Here is a 17168-nt window from a genome sequence, read left to right as displayed (position 1 = left end):
GGCAGTGTGCCTCTAGAAATAGAAGGGGGAGATGGAGAGAAGACCTTAGGTGAAGCTGAGAAGACGTTTATTTGTTGGCGCAAGCGCTTCATAATTATTCCTCACCATAGGTTTGTGCGTAATTTTACTTCTTATATTATTTATTATGTATTGAATTTAAAAAAAAGTTTGCTCACAAAACTTGTAATTGTTTTCTTTGCAGGGACTCCTCCAACCTAAGTCCAGTTTTTCCCCAGCGCATCATAGTGCAGCGGGCGGTGACAATGCTGGATCTCCTCCAACACCTGCGGCGGCCACACTGACCCCACCACCGCCTCCACCACGGTCTCCACCTCCTCCACCGAGGTCTCCAACTCCTCCACCGCGTTCTCCAACACCAAAAAGATCGGCCCCACCACCTCCACCGCCTGCACCGCCCTCTCCAAAGAGTACACAGTCGGTCCCCTCGCCTCCAAAGCGAGGTAGTCAGAAGCGGTCCGTCCAAGAACGACCGAAGTCATCGGTACCACCTCCAAAGAAGACTGCCTCAGCAAAGAGAGCTAAGACACCAGAGAAATTACCTTATGAAAAGAGTGAAGAGGAGGTAATTGCTACATCCAAAGCTGAGATGAAACATTGTCCAATCACGAAGTAACTAGGCTCAAAAAATTTATCTCACAAATTACAGGTAAATTGTGCAGTTAGTTTTTATTTTCGTCTATATTTAATGCTCCATGTATGCAACTGAAAATTCGATGTGATGGAGAATCTTGAAAATTTTTGCGAATTAAACAAGACCTTACTCATGGGTATAAAAAAATAGTAATTACTCATCGGGTTTCGGTTTTCCGATAAAAATTGTCATCTTTATGTATGCGGAGCGTCACCTCCACCGGTCACGTCTCGCGCCATCTGATGCTTCCCCAAGCGGCGCCAGCACACATGGCGCGGCGAACTCTGATTATTCTACTGGGAACGAGCAGGAGGACCCTTGGGCGCTGCGTTACACACTGACCGGTAGGAGTACACCACCACTGGGTTAAAGCCAGGCGTATCCCATGGCGACACGCGCGCGCGCATGCAGTTGTTGGAACAGCTGCGCTGCAAGGCACGCGCTGGGGCAGCCGGTGCAGTGTTGTATTGTACTGTACACGACGAGACGGCGACGGGGGCCGATCTATGTATTGGCAACTTCTACTTTTCCTTTTATATAGGGCGGACCCCTGCTCGGTCAGGTGGCGTGGCTACTGTCTGCCTAGCTAGAGGTCTGCAGCCTGCTACGTCTGCCTCAACTTTCTTCACATTTCCTTTCTTTCCCGCACATGTAAAGCACCACTTTTTGTTCATATTTCCTTCCTTCTGTTTCTTGCCACATGAGCATCTGAAAGAAAGCTTGCACATGATACAGTAGCATGCAAAGTGAAGTTTTGTAGCACATGATACATGGTTATCTGTCCTTTCTTATCGCATCGGTGTTTGATTGAATGTAGTGTTTAGTTGCATATATAGACGTCCATGCATCTGTGCAATGAGCAAAGATGCGAGCAGTACACTTTATCATATCGCAACACAAGTGGACAATGATACCGAATAAGGTAACTCTGCATAACAGTGCCGATCTTTCTTGCTCTTACCAAACAAAAAACAAAACCCAATTACAATGTCCTGTTGACCAAAAAATAAAACAAAACATATACCGCAGCCCGTCCATGAAGCCATAACGCCATGTCTAGACGACCGAAACCATATACAATCTATGCCGATCCAGTACTAAAACTTTGACAACTCGGAGAATGCGACCCCACCACCTGAGGTGGGATTCTCCAATAAATGCTCTTACAAGCCCCCCAAAAAAATTGATGGCCCTAACAGCAAGACGAGCAACTATCCTCGATAGAAACTTTCTTGCACATCCAAGACGGCAACAACAGGCCACGAGGAACATGGCCGAGGTGACACATTATCCAAGATGCTTTCTCACAAGGATAGAATTTTGCGAGCCTAAAATTGTCCTACCCTTAAAGGTTGGCTAAGGCTGCAAAACTCTTTTACCAGCAACCTGCAAATCACAGGAAATTGACCAACCACCAATGCTATACCGGCAAAATGGCAAAACAATCAAAGGCAACCACAAATCATTTATGAAGTCACTGTGCATTTGCCTTCTCAGATTTCTCTTTCTCAATTTCAATTTTTCTTTCCTCGGCATGTTGTGCTATGCCACTAGCAAGTGCTTGATAACGGAAATCCAAGGTCTGCATAAGGTTCTGGAACCTGGCAGGATCAGATGCCTGCAAACCTGTGACAAACAGCCAGGCAACTCATGAGAAACTCAACCAGATTTTTTTTTTCAAGTGAGAACAAACATCTATTAGCAAAGAACAGTTTACCTTGGACAGTTTCTACAAAGAAGATGAACGGATCCACCTCATCTATTGGTGAGTGCAGCTCCTCATCGTCGCTGAAATCATCATCTGAGTCATCATCCTCATCAGCTGGTTGGAAGCCTCTTGCCTGGATCATCATTATTAAAATGAAAGATCAAATTACTGAGCACAAGGGTAAGAAGAAAATGCAGCCTCAAGAAGAATTACATCTCCTTTTTTTTCAGAAGTAACTAATGTTGTAAATAAGTGGCATGTGTTGCGACAATAGATGATTGCTCAGGCTAGGCAAGGACTGAAAAACAGACCTCTGCAGCTAATTTCTGCAGCTGAAGACTGCTTACTTCATCCCCGTCTTCATCATCAAGACCCATCTCCTTATCAGAGTCAACTTCGTCATCATCTTCTTCATCAGCATCAAAACCATCCATATCATCAGCACCCTCTTCATTTTGCTTCTTAGCTTCTGTGTATTCACCAGGGGAAAAAAAACACAAGCACAACTCAAAGAATTAGTTACTGAAAGTAAAGATCACATAAACACAACGCGGAGAAACACGTCCAGTGAAAAATAACAATAAGCATAAATCTAATCAAACTGGAAACAACAAATAATACGCAAGCACAAGTTCATCGACATAATCTAATAATGTGTGATGTGCATGGTTGGGTGCATGGGGGGGGGGGGGGGGGGGCGCTCAGCTGCAAAGTTTAAAAAATTAAGTGCAGTACACACTGCACCTGCAACTTGGTCCTTGTAGGCAACAAGCAGCTCAAGTGTTGCTTTGAAGATCCGATCTAAAGCTTCTGCTGGAATCTTATCAGCTGGAAGCGCAATAAGAGAGGTCAGGCCCAAGCAGCAAACTTTCTTATCATGCTCTCTGCAAACAAAGCAATACAACAATCCTGGTTCATCATTGGTAAACATGAAGAAACATAACCATGCAAAACAAACAATTGTACCTCTTGAAATTAACCCGTGCTCCACTCTTTTTAACTTGTTGTAGCATAGCAAACCAATGGTTAAAAATGTCAGCTGCAACCCCAAGCTTATTTAAAGTTTCAAGGGTCAGAGCTGGATTGTAGTAGAGCGCATTAGCAATCTGCAAGTATCACAGGAGTTCTTAGGCACAAGCAATATAGCAGAGATAAACATGAATCAGTACACAGTGATTTTGTCCTTGTATTGCTAGTTTTAGCCCCATTCAGTCTCCGTTTTTGCCAATGAAGCAAGACCCTGATCCATCCAGGCAGTCACAAAAAGGAAAAGTGGTTTCCATCAAGTGATGAAACAGGAGCTAACCCATATATCTGACCTCAATGATATTTTTGCTCAAACATCTCTGGAGTGTAATTATCCAGTACCAAACCATATCAAGGCCTTGTTTAGTTCACCCCGAAAACCAAAAAGTTTTCAAGATTCCCCGTCACTTCGAATCTTTCGACACATGCATGAAGCATTAAATATAGACGAAAATAAAAACTAATTGCACAGTTTAACTGTAAATCACGAGACGAATCTTTTGATCCTAGTTAGTCCACAATTAGATAATATTTGCCACAAACAAAAAAAAGTGCTACAGTAGCGAAATCCAAAAATTTTTCGCATCTAAACGAGGCCCAAGTCACATTTACAATAATGAGATGTGAGCGCAAGCTCGTAGTGTTCTGGGTTCAATCCTGCCTCACTCCAACCGTTTTTAATTCTTATCAGTTATCATAAAAGTAAAATGGAAAGGCCAAGATATTTCAAACATCAAATGCAGTGTGCGAGAACCAGATCCAAGAACACCATGATCCTTCTAAGTCAATGATCTTACCACTAAGACACCAAGTTAGTTGTGCAACATAATAGTTTTATGCGCCACATTTATATAGTTAAACATTAAAGATCCAACCGTAACTAAACAAATAAGGACAGTAATCAAATACCTAAGTACAAGCATAGACCTTTTCTGTACCAAATTTTAAATCCTTGGGCACAAGTACTATGGGAAAACAGTACCACTCTATCCAGTATCGCTTAAAGTATTCAATTAACCCTATTTGTTCCTGCACTACACATGCCAACATCAGGGTACAGATAGATAATTACTCTTACATGACTAGATTCCTCAAGTTGAATCCAGCAATAGGTGAATCTACTAATAATTAAACTTGGTCAGGAAAATTTTGAAACCATGAGATGTAAGAAGACAGTTACATAGCAGCCTCACATTATTTGCCCAGGCTCAAACCCTCATGCATGCAAGTCATGTGAGTATCCCTAAAGGCCATGTTTGGCTAATACCCTCCACAATCCAAACAAGCCCTAAAAAGGGTTCGGTACTGCCCTCTATTAAGATAAAGCAAAAAAAGACCTGTGGTCAAGTTCCTTTTTCCTACCATGGTGTTCTTAGATAATGGAATACTATTAATAACAATTGATATTTCATTCAGTATGCCATCCAAGCATTTTTTTTTTAGATGCAGACAGCTTGGCAAAACTAGGGGTACCCCCATATAGCAGCATGAATCTATCCAGCACTTGCTTGTTTCTTGTGTGTTCACAAGACAGGTATGGTTTGCCATGTTTCAGCAGGACAGGCTTAATCAGCGGCTCCTCCGCCTGGAATAAGGATTCTCTCTAGCCTTTCCATGTCGTACTTCTCTTATCAGTTTGGTTTCGGCATCCAAATTTGAGCACCTGTGGTCAGATCTAGTTGCCTGGCCCAGGCAGCTTTTTCAGGGCTGTAACCAAGGATGTGAGGGTGCTTGTTTCACCTTTTAAGTGAAATGGCACAAATCTTACAGCTCTCTTGCATGTTCACCGAATGGGGATAATCCAGTATCAACTGTATTCAGTAGTTCAGTGTGTCCAGTAAGCAGCTAGTATGCTATATGTAAATACCCTTCTGTATGAGTTCAAAAGATAGGCATGATATTTGGCCTTACAAGTACTGAAATGTTGACATTAGATAAATCCCATCCCCTTACTACAGTACTCACAAATGAGGCAGTAGTGGACAAAACTAGCAAAAACTCTCTAAAAGATTAGTACTTTATCAGAAAAAACACATATGACATGATGATGCTGCATCTTACAACTCAGACATGAAGACACTCCACATGGTTTTTTGTGCTCAATAAAACCAATCAGCACTGAGATAGGAAATAAAATAGTAAAATAGGAGTGTTCATGTAGCATCTTACCACTTGTACAAGGAGGCATTTCAAGTATGGTTTCTTTGCTCGACGTAACCGCTCAATTGTAATCCTGAGGTAGTGCTCAACCCACTGATCCACGTTGCCTTTGCAATTTTGAAAAACCACTTCAATGAGCTTGGGAGCAGGTTCAATATCAGAATCTTCCATGTTTTCGTCCATCATAATCTACAAGCATTGGCGCTTCTCAGCAAAAGGTAGTATAGCACTAGTATTGTCCAGAACATCAAAAGTTAATGGATCACTCCAAGCAAAACTTACAGATTGTAGTGCGTTCCACAGGCTTTGCTGGTAGTCTGGATCTTTGCATTCAAGAAAGTGATCAGTTCCCCGGGAAATGTAGTTGTCCAATGGAACAAGAATATCTGTAGGAAGGTAACCAAAAATAGCTAACATCAAACCGTGAAAAGTTGACTAACATGAAGAGTACAACAAATGCAGAAAATACTACTTCTCACAATGGGAAACATGTTCACATAGAATTAGTCACTTTGTTCATCAGATTGACCTCATGCTTATTTAAAAAATTCTTTTCAAGAAATAAATTTAACAAAATTACCAACATACAATACAACACACCAAACCAAATTAAAATGTACATGGGATCAAAACCAAAACTGAATGAACACCAAAAATAATGTAAAAAGACTTAGTTTTAGACAACAGATTGTAGCTACAGTGTTGAAGATTAGCTTAGTGACACCAAGAGAACCTATGTTCTGTGCAAATCTTAATAGGATAGACTTTACTACTTTCATCTGCTAACGGCAGTCACTCATGAATGAGCAAAATGCAAGATGTATACCGTGCAACTAACTATATCATGATGTTCATGTATAACATTACAAAAATGCCCAAAGGACAAAGTGTGCAACTAGTCAACTACCCGATAACCATTTAATATACATCTGGGAGTGTTTAAAAAAACATGAAGGAGAAGACTAGTCTATATACCAGTCCTACACTAATAGGATAGCAGCCCATCTGGTTCACTACAAATGGACCAAATGAACTACACTGTATCGATGTACATATGGAAAGCCTAGAATATTTCTCAAAATATGACAAAGTATAAGAAGGAATGGCACACAACTACAGTTGACACAACATTGACGCATGCACTTACAAATTATTATGACAACCACCTTTTAGTGGGACAATAAAACAAAATACATAATGCCACATCACAAAGTTAGACGTACTCTCAAAGAAATCTATAGCCCAGTCATTAAGCGCTTCCATCATCAGTGGCCACAAGCTCCACATGTCCAGTGAAATTGTAGGCGAGAAAAATGTCATATAGGAAACAATTTCAAGAACTTCTTCATAAACATCTGTGAGAGAATTGAAGAGATTAAGTGCATGAACAAGAAGGAACAAAATAGTAATACATAATCACTAGAGCCAAATGGCAGTTCTATATCACATACTTCATGAAACTGTTCGTTATCCTGTCTACCTACAATTATTTCTGCTTAACCATAGTAGGAACTTGAAACCTAGTGAAGCTCTAAAAGCTCAAATTCTGGAACATCTGTACAAATTTCAATCACATCCTAAAACATAGCTACTTGTGTGCTCAACCATTTGTGTAGAAAGACATACCACAAAACATTAAAAAATAATTTAATTTCAGCCACTCAACTATTTGTGATACCATTGCTTAAGCAGAAATAACATTGTAGGTATTAAAATGCAACAACATTTTTTGCATCAAACCAAAAGATAATTCTATTTGTATCAGAAAATCTGACCTGCAAACATTTTGCACACACGTTTGGTGTTTGCTTGGATAAGGAGGGCTAAAAAGTAATACTATTTTAAAAAACTATTCTTGAACAGTTTAATACCTTGGCCATCAGATGTCAACATCCTGCGCATTATAGGTAACAATGTAGGTTCTATTTGCATAAACAGATGTGGGAGGCTGCTAATGGACTCAAGGATTGTGCTGATTGCTCGTAAGCAACCAACAGCTGCCAAAGCACCAGAATCATCAGCTTCATCATCAGTTTCTGAACTAGCCATACACCTCCAGAAGGCAGCAGCCTACAATTTTAATGCAGCATGTTTATAAGATGGAAAACATTTACAGAAGAATTTATAGTATAAAACTTATGGAAAAGGACCTTGGAAAGAACATACCAAATTCTGGCACAAACCTAGCGCATAAGGTGCCATCTCTTCACCAAATTTGTCAACAATGGTTTCTAAGGTGAACACAAGATCCTCATTCTCAACTTCATTCATCAGCTTAAAAAATTCTGTTCAACAGACATGATGAGCCAGAAGATTAATTTATAATCAAATTACTAGACTAAACAGATATGTTAATTCAGAAGATTAATTTATCATCAATTTACTAGACCAAGGTAACTATTTTCATACCATCAAGGAGCTGAGGAAGTATAGGTCGAATCTCATTTAGATCTGCAGAGATAAAATTATAATCATTATCTGAACTGGTGTCCACAATTTAGAACTAGAGATACCAGATAATTACCTTTGCAGGCTTCAACAAAAGAACGAAGTGCAAAGACTGAATCAACCCTCACAGGAAGATCTGGATCGCGCATTCCCGAGACTATACAGTGCATAGCCTGACGAAAATTGTTTGGGTCTGAAAAGTTGATATGGGCATACTGCCCAGCAACCCATGCTGCCTATAAGATTCAATATATCAGATCATTACTGTAAAACAGAATTATTGAGATAGAAATTAATCACAAGACCTAGATCATACTTGAAGGTCCCAGGAAGGAAACACCACCCTAGCACCTACTACTGATATAAGAATACATCAAATGCTTTCATTTCATTAATGTACACCGGGCAATTCTGTTCATTTAATCAATAGTACTATCTTTTTTATTGATTAACAACATAATACGTCCACTGAAAAGGGGAATAATTGTAAGTTTGTGTCAATGAAATATGGGTGTTTATTAATATTTGGTACTCCCTGCAATCATTTTATGATATGCACATATTTCACAATTCAAACTTCAGAACTTTTACCCAATAACTAGCAATTTTTTTGCTATACAATTATTTTTTTTAGAGCAATCTATACAATTATTGAGGTACCATGGGACTCACATTTGGAAGAGGTAAACAGTTTTTTTTTATTTTGATTTTATTTTCACAAGAAGCATGCTATATAAGATAAATCAAATGCGAAAGTATAGTACCAAATCAAACTGCATTTTTAAATGGAGTACCCAGTATGGAAAATTGTAGATGAGTGTACTTCATGGTAATCTAACTTAATCTTCTATATCATAAGACCATTGATGAGCTATTATATTTTACCAAATCGTCAAAGAATATGAATAAAGCATTGTTCACAGTAAGTACATAAGGAGTAAAAAAATGAAGTAGGCAAAACAAAATTCCATAGCACTCCACCTTTGCTCGCAAGTGTCCAACACGACTAGTGAATTCAGGAAAGACATGCTGGACCAGCATTCTCTCAAGCTCCGATTTATATGGATCGGTTTGCTTCAGTTTATCACAGAGTGTCCCAATAGCGAGAAGAGCACCATCTTTTTGGCGATATGGCTTAAGATCAGCAGATGCCTCATCATACCTGTTAAGTATATCATCAATTAGAAGCAATGTTGGAAATAGTGGGCTATGAAATTTAGCGTGGCTGCTCAACCCGCTATGACAGATATAGCGGATGCTAAGCCATTTAGCGTTTTGGAAATAAATGCAATTTGGCCAGAACAGCTATTATTATTCTATAAGTACTGGTCAGCAACCCAATACATAAGCAAACGCCAACCAAACAATCAAATGCCGGTTGCTTAAATTGTTAGCTTAACAGGAATCTGTTTAGGGCCTTGAAATAAAGAGTCCGCTAGGCGATTAGGGCCACTAAGCGCCTCTAAATAAATAGCATGCTAGGTGGTTTAGCGCCTCTAAATAAATAGCCCAGCAAGGCTGTTTAGCACAACTATTGCATGATATAGTTCCGGTATCAGCAATATCACAGGAAAAAAAAGGAGTGGGGCTCCTGCCGCTGTAGCAGCACTATAACACCGCTATAGCTACTATTTTCAACATTGATTAGGAAGTCCATGGAAGTTAATGGTTACAAGTTCATAGGCCAAACTTACCTCCTAAATATATCCACAATGAAATGGATGAACTTTTGGAGATTGCTTTTCCCTCGCTTTCTAACCAATTCACTCACGAAGTCCATAGCAGCTGTTCGGGGACTGTACAAATCTTCAATAATATCTGTAAACATGAAATACAACAATGGGTAATCTGGTAACACTGCTGAACTGAGACAAAAACAAGGACCACATGATTTTTATCAGTAATAACCCATTCTAATCGAGATAGATATACAGAGATCAGTAAATTCACCATAGCCCTTGCGAACATATTCATGAGGATCTTCCTCCCATAACTTTTGGTCATTATCATTGAAGCACATAAGAGGAAAAATTATCTCAAAAAGAAGTATATCAATCTGAGGCTGCATCATCTGATACATACTGTTCTTTGTAACACTGCAAGATGCAAACCAAATAAATACTGATAAGCATTTCTATAATAACCAAGTTGGATGACTCGTAAACAAGGGGTATCATAAATTGAGTTTGGCAAAAAAAAAAAAGTTGGTTAGCATATTTTAAGTGTGCACCGGAATTTTTCAAATATTCACCAAGTCTTTTATAGCTTTTGATTTGGATAGCATCACATACAGTAAGCTTTAAAGATAAGACCATGCACGATTAGTTGGGCAAAACAAAACATTCTCTAGTCAAAAGCTACATGTTCTGTCCAAACACCATCCAAGTCAACTATTGTCATGATGTGCCCTACTTCAGTAAGGTCAAAAAAAATACAGTAATGGAAGAAATGTTCCTGGGATTTACTACCAGAGGAGCCAGGATCAATCAGCAGCCATGCATACTGCACAGAAAGGCACAGCAGGAGTAGCCAATATCAAAACAGCTCGACCCTAGTCAAGTTATGGGCTTATGGCTCATGTAGTTCTAGGGCTTTATAAGATTTTATAATTATATAGTTGTTAGCATTGGCTACTCAGATAACCAGATAGACTATGTTTGACAAGCCAACCTAATATGGACTGACACCATTCTCTGAGTTCAAGCAATAACAAACACTTTTCCTCCTTCATTTTTGCTCATTGTGCCACCAGCACCTCTCATCCTTGGCCACAGTGGCGCCTGGATAATGAGGTCCAGAAGCAACACAAAGAAAGTATGTCGCAGCAACTATGCCACACAATATTTGAGTATGGCTGAAATCATTAGCTAAATTAATGAGAATTTCGTTTGATACAAGACAAAGAAAATAAAGCATGATGCAGATGATGTAAGATGCTAGCATCACAAAGGACCACTTTACAAGCACAAAATGCCTTATCATTAGCATCAAGACACACCTGTTAGTCAGATACTGAAGAACAAGATTGACAACCCTATCCGGCAAGTAGTCACCACTACGAATTGCATTCAGCAGCTGCATATGACATGCCAATATTTTCCCTGCATAAGTCTTCTGAAACATTTGAGCAAAAGCTTTACTCTCTGGCTTTTGAAGCTTCAGATCACCAAATCTGTACACAATTAACAATAGGTCAACACACAGAGTGACTACTGACTACCCAAGATAAAGTTTGTTACATGCCAATCTAAGACTGACCTGGTGTAGAGACGGTTCAGGATATGGATAGTCCATTTCTTAACTTTCCACCAGGCCCAAGATTTCCTAATCTCAGGATCTATCGGTTGGCCTTCCACAGGAACTGGCCTTTCCAACAAGTTTATAAACAGAACCATCCATGCATTGAAGACATTTGGATCAAATAGTTGCTTCGGAATCTCCAACTGGAGAAGCAAAGAACAAATGAGGAAAACAATTAGAGATGTCTGGAAAAATTATGCAAAACAATAGCTATAATAAAAAGTTTGATTATAGAGTACAGAACATACATAAATTGAAGACCAAAATATTTTACATATCAACTTGATTAAATCAGCAACTTCAATTGGCGGATTGACAATCTGAACCAATTTGCTAAAAATGCTTAGTAGACGAGGAAATGTCTCCTCTACAATGCGATACAACGGTATCCTCTCATCCTCAGACTTGAACCTTCAAAATAAAAAGGAGACAAGAGAGAATGTTACAACCAATATAGCATACAAATAAAAGAAGTGGTGATTTCATCCTGGATGGCAAGACAACACAGAACACTAGTAACAAGCTTGGATTTGGGTCACCAGTTGCTTGCTGTTACTCCATAACTCTTACAGAAAGGTAAAAGGCTCTGTTTCAAAGGGCGGAGCTAAGATGCCTAGGCACTGACTGGAGTAGCAACACCTCACCTAGCACTTAGGCATTTTGTATAAGCCATTTTCCCGCCTAGAGTGATTTCTGCCTTTCTGTCTTTGATCCATGTATGAAAGTAGAACAAATTGGATAGTAGTAAGATTAACTCTGATCTTGGAACTCATGGTTTGCATAACAATGACAAATTCTCACATTTAATACGATAAACTTCCTCTCCCTTCATCCAAATCATAAGACGTTTTGGCTTCTAGATACATTGCTTTTGATATGCACTTAGATATACATTATATCTAGATACATAGTAAAAGAAATGTATCTAGAAAAGCCAAAACGTCTTATAATTTGGAACGGAGGGAGTAAGTCTCTCCAACTGGAAAGAAGTATAAACCCCCAGAAATTCCTAGGCAATGTCTAGGGAGTTCTAGACATTAGTCAGGCCTCTGAGTCTGAGTGCATGGCAACTAGTACCTAGCACTTTTTGAAACATTGGTAAAGAGTGATATAACTACATTACAGGTCTGCGACCAAATCTCAACTTGAACCATGGTCTCATCCAGTGGTAAGGCTACTTTGTGGGTTTATGTGGAAAAATATGCATACATATACAAATAAAACAGGAGTACTCTACTACAGCTTATTGCTACTCTTGAGCTATCAAACATGATTATAACTCTAGAATGCATAGAGACTCAAATTCATGTGCTCAGATATGCATCTCTCATCATGTTATTACTTTCTATGGCATCAAGACCTCAAGGAGGACCATTATGGTAACTTGCTATAAAGAAACCCATTGGAGTCTTGGGCTCTTGGAAGTTAGGAAATGTGCAGTACAAGTTTGAAGTTTAAACAGAATAGCCATACAAGAAGGCAGATAATGCAAGGCAGGTCAAATTGATGGTTTAGTAAACATTCAGATGAGACTGGAGACAAAAACAAAATGCATCAATGAGTATCATAACAATGGGAAAAATAAGAATGAAGTCTAGAAAACAAACAAAAGCAGAAAAGAAAATCAAAGCAATACAGATACTTACTCATATTTTCTGGCAAGAACCCTTAGGACATATAAAGCACCAAAAATTTGATTCTGTAAGTCTAAGTTGTGTGAAACCCAATGAAGGAGACTTGGCCACTGTTCAGGATAGTCAGAATGAATTATTGTTTTGATACTTTCGCCAAGCTGGGCTCTACAAAAACCAGAAAAATGTTAAAGGAATGCTTTCATAAATGACAACACAGGATCATAACATTTCCACCACGAGATGGCAGACTCTCAACTTCTTCAAAAGAGAGATGTTAAGCATGGTATTACAATATTATTAGTGTCTAAAAACATTTGAATGGATATTTCTACTAAATAATTAACCCATAAAGCCTAATGAGAATGGACCAAACAGGTATGAATCAAATGATATGTCAAGATTTTTATACCTCCGGCTTCACTTCAAATAGACAAACAAAGAATACTCAAAACAGCAATTCTCCATATCTCATTAAGCACAATCATTATCATGTAAGGGAGGAAATAAAAGAAACAGTTGCTGTGCTAATTATGAACCAAGTTGGCGCTAAAAAAATGGCAAAGCCTGACCAGCAACATTTGTAGCCATTCCAGCAGTTAGTTAAGAGGGAATTTAGGGTACAACTAAGTACTTATATTTACCTTAACAAAGGGGGCACTTGAACAATAAAACCAAGTATGTTTTCACGAACCATGGCCTTGTCACTTTCTAAAACTTTTGGGGACTCATCTACAGAAACAAAAATAAACAAATTAATTTGAGTTAGCAGAGCATAAGCAAATTAAATTAAATAGTATACTAATAACCTTTGCATACCTGGATCATTAGGAGACCAGTTCTTCGCAATAAAATTCTTGAAATGAATGCTTGCAACCTGTCGTACAGCCATATCACAACTTCCATCGACAATGATCTGTAACAATCTCACCAAATGCTGTGGTGTGTACTGGAACTGCAGAAATTGGAGAAATATCAAGTTAGTTACGTGCTCAAAAGACAAGAAAAAACAGCAAGTAATAGCAAGAACTACAGATTGAAGCACTCATTGTGACTGCAACGTACTATCCACAACAAACAAGGAACACATACCCCTAGAATACAACATACATTGCTCATATCAATTTTATACCCATTTTTCACCAAAAAAAAGTGAACGATACATGATGCAGTAAAAACAAAAATAAAAAGGCAAATTGAGAAGAGAGTCCTCTCTGGCATGAACTAACACAAAAAAGGGCATTTGATCATTTCTTGGTAACCTAATGCAATAGTTCATGGAAAAACACAGAAGATAGCATTTCCATCTTCAAATGAACTCACAGACCAAAAAAAAATTAATCCTCTCTCATTAGACTCAGATTCTTCAGTACCACTGGCTGTCCTACTTTTAACTGATTTGTGTTGTGCCCCTCCACAATAAATGTTAAGCTACAAGTTCCAGCATCCATGCCAGTTTTGGAACAAGAGAGGCAATGAAATATCATAAGGGTGAAATGGAGATATGTAACATGAAAAATGGAAGGTCTTGCACATGGGCAGGGGCCACTAACCAGGCATATCAGCTCATAATGCAGCAGCTTTGGTTTAGGTATTACAACAGTTAGCTTGTATTTTGCTTCATTATCCTTAAACCTTTGTGTCTATCTATTTGGCTCTGATTCAACAATATAAGAATACCATTCGCTATTAGTCAAGCCAGATAAATGAGCAAGTATTTCTCTGCCAGTGGTTCTATCAACCCAATTTGTAGTCTAATCTTCAAAGTTTCACCTTCAGGAATGAAAACTGGCTCTCCTCAAAGCGTACCATTTACCCTGCCGAGTATCACGAGTTCACGACACTGCGTAATCAGAGCCAACACCTAGCATTCCACCAGTGAGTTATAACTTCGCTACAAGTCAGCTGACAGTCCATCACAGTGGCATTAACATGACACGTCAAGTGGTGTTGTACCCACCAAATCAATATTTGTTTGCGCAATTAGGAAATCTATATCCTCCATATTGATCAATGATTGAATGCAGGCGCCATTTGAAGTGAAAACCACACAAAGGGTACTAGATCAGTAGGCACCGTTGCTCATATCGACACAGAAGATCAAGAGGAAAGTTAAACCTTGATACCTCGCTACAGCTCAGAACCCACTACATGGCCAGCATCCACACAGCCTCCCCAGTTCCCCACTGCCATTGTTATCTAACCCAGCATCCACACAGCCTCCCCAGTTGCCCACTGCCATTGTTATCTAACAAAAGCTCCGTCAATATTGAAATGAAATCATGTCAACATCATGGCCTCTTGTTGTTGTATAGATTACAAATTGTACTTCAAAAAGCCAAGGATATGTTGTCAAACAAGGGTGTCAAGAAGTTGTCTTGTACAGAGGCCCAACAAGCTACAACTAATTCACAGCATATGGTAACCGTGATAATTGTGTGCCACCGAATGTTAGTGAAATTCTCAAATTGCCACTAGAAAAATTATGGCCCCTCCTAAACCATCACCTCATCTTGTTTATTGTCTTGTGCAACTGCTGTCATAATGTGAATGGACAACAGTACACAGATAGGACAAAACTGAATCCTCGATTCCTTGTGTGACCTAATAACAACTCCATTATGATGGAGGTGGCACGTAGACGTAGGGGTTAAACTAGCTGAATTGGAGGAATAGGGGTGGCCATCATTTTTTTAATGCCAAATCAAAACATTTGATCACACACAGAAAATTAACTCTAATAAGATTGTGTCCACCCTTCTAAATTACCATTCAAAAGCCATTCATATTTCTAAATTACCACGAACTGATCATGGCACTGTAGAAAAGGCATCAACTTTACTTAAAAAGCTCATCAAATAATCAAGGACTGAGCACACAACACTCAGTGCACCATCTTGACCAATATATGTTACACAAGTATCACTACTGGAAGCTTTTAAGCCAATCCAATCAGCTGCCCAAAAAAAAGAATATGACTTGTGGTAAATGTGCTATTAAATGGAAAATTGGAACAAACACCAAAAGTTAGCACCCTAACCTCAGGTTAATCCTTTGCATCTGTCAAACAAAATTTGTAATCATGAAAACAGTAAAACAAATAATGGGATACTTTGTAACAATAGTATGGATAAATAGTATGGATTGCCAAAATGGCACCTTCATATGATTGCGATCAACTAAGTAGCCCATTTGAATATGTTCACCCGCTAACCTGTTTGCTCGAACAGTTAACAGAGCCACCAACTTTTTGGCATCGCTCACACGGAGTAATTGATATTACTGTAGAAGACCCAAGACAACTTAATGAACCTAACAACTCAAACCCGCTGCGACAGTACAGGCAGTACCAAATTGCAACAGTTAAACTTGCACAAGTACCGAGCACGACACCACGAAAACACACACACGAACCCTGTACATCAGAATAATCAGAGCGCACCGACGCGGACTCCAAAGGCCCCCTGGAAAAAAACCAACCGAGCGCTCCAAGTATCGAGCTCCCAGATTCGCGCGCATAGAGCACCCAGATTCGCGCGCGGATCACAGTGTATTCGGAACCAAACACCGAGTTCACGACTCGCGATCAAACAGTGCCAAGACGCCTTCAAAGGGGATTGGATACTGAGGAGGAGCCGAGGTCCACCATCGGGTGACGAGACTATGGGAGGCGGCGAGGCGCTCACCTGGTTGAGGCTCTCCTCTGCAGCCTTGCGCTCCTCAGGAACGTGGCTCAGCGCGGCGCGCAGCACGACGGCGAGGCTTGGCAGATCCATGTCCACCTGCGCCAACGGCTGCGGCTGCGGGTTGTGCCGCAGAGAGGCTGGAGGGCGGAGGCGGAGACCAAGGGGGCCAACCTAGCTCGGGGAGCAAGACTCAGGCTCGGGCTCCGCCGCCGCCGCGAGGGGACGGGGGTGGAGAGCACTGAGTGGGCCGCGCGGGCGTGGGGGTGGCGGTCTCTCCTTTTTGGCGTCGCGAGGTCTTCGGGAAGGGGGCGGGGGCGGGGGCGCGGGGGGCGTGCGGGAGAGGCAGCGGCAGGGGATCAAAACGTATTTAACCCTAGGGTTTGGTCAGGTGCGGCGCGAGGGGGTGGGTTGGTGACCATGGGATGTAACGCTGACAGATGGAGCCCAGCATTCAGGGGATCCTCTGTGCCAGACTGACCGGCCTCGCTGGCGGCTGCGGCTGCCAGGAGGGGCCACCTGCCGGGGCGAGCGCAGAGCCATAGACAGCTGGTTACAGC

General features: G+C 40.3%; 1 protein-coding gene across 1 annotated transcript; it reads right to left on the bottom strand.

Moving 5' to 3' along the window:
* Nucleotides 1561–16701, bottom strand: LOC8056672 (importin beta-like SAD2). The gene is made up of 22 exons (XM_021458794.1): nt 16612–16701; nt 13745–13880; nt 13570–13657; nt 12941–13093; nt 11543–11705; nt 11253–11437; nt 10993–11166; nt 9945–10090; nt 9689–9812; nt 8976–9156; nt 8071–8230; nt 7956–7997; nt 7713–7831; nt 7418–7616; nt 6770–6901; nt 5829–5932; nt 5556–5735; nt 3327–3466; nt 3105–3244; nt 2672–2829; nt 2370–2493; nt 1561–2278 (listed from the first exon to the last, which is right to left on the bottom strand). Exons 1-22 carry the CDS (start codon nt 16699–16701, stop codon nt 2127–2129), a joined length of 3090 nt encoding a protein of 1029 aa, XP_021314469.1. The 3' UTR covers nt 1561–2126.

The sequence above is a fragment of the Sorghum bicolor genome, chromosome 4, assembly GCF_000003195.3.
Source record: "Sorghum bicolor cultivar BTx623 chromosome 4, Sorghum_bicolor_NCBIv3, whole genome shotgun sequence".
Classification (NCBI taxonomy): domain Eukaryota; kingdom Viridiplantae; phylum Streptophyta; class Magnoliopsida; order Poales; family Poaceae; genus Sorghum; species Sorghum bicolor.
This window is presented reverse-complemented; position numbering and strand designations above follow the sequence as displayed.

Excerpts from the sequence above, each read along its gene's own strand:
- LOC8056672 (XM_021458794.1), bottom strand. The coding sequence starts at position 16,701 with ATGGATCTGCCAAGCCTCGCCGTCGTGCTGCGCGCCGCGCTGAGCCAC. Across the intron at positions 6,902-7,417 it reads GTTGACATCTGATGGCCAAG|ATGTTTATGAAGAAGTTCTT; the intron begins GTATTAAACTGT and ends ATTCTCTCACAG. Across the intron at positions 3,245-3,326 it reads GCACGGGTTAATTTCAAGAG|AGAGCATGATAAGAAAGTTT; the intron begins GTACAATTGTTT and ends CTTTGTTTGCAG.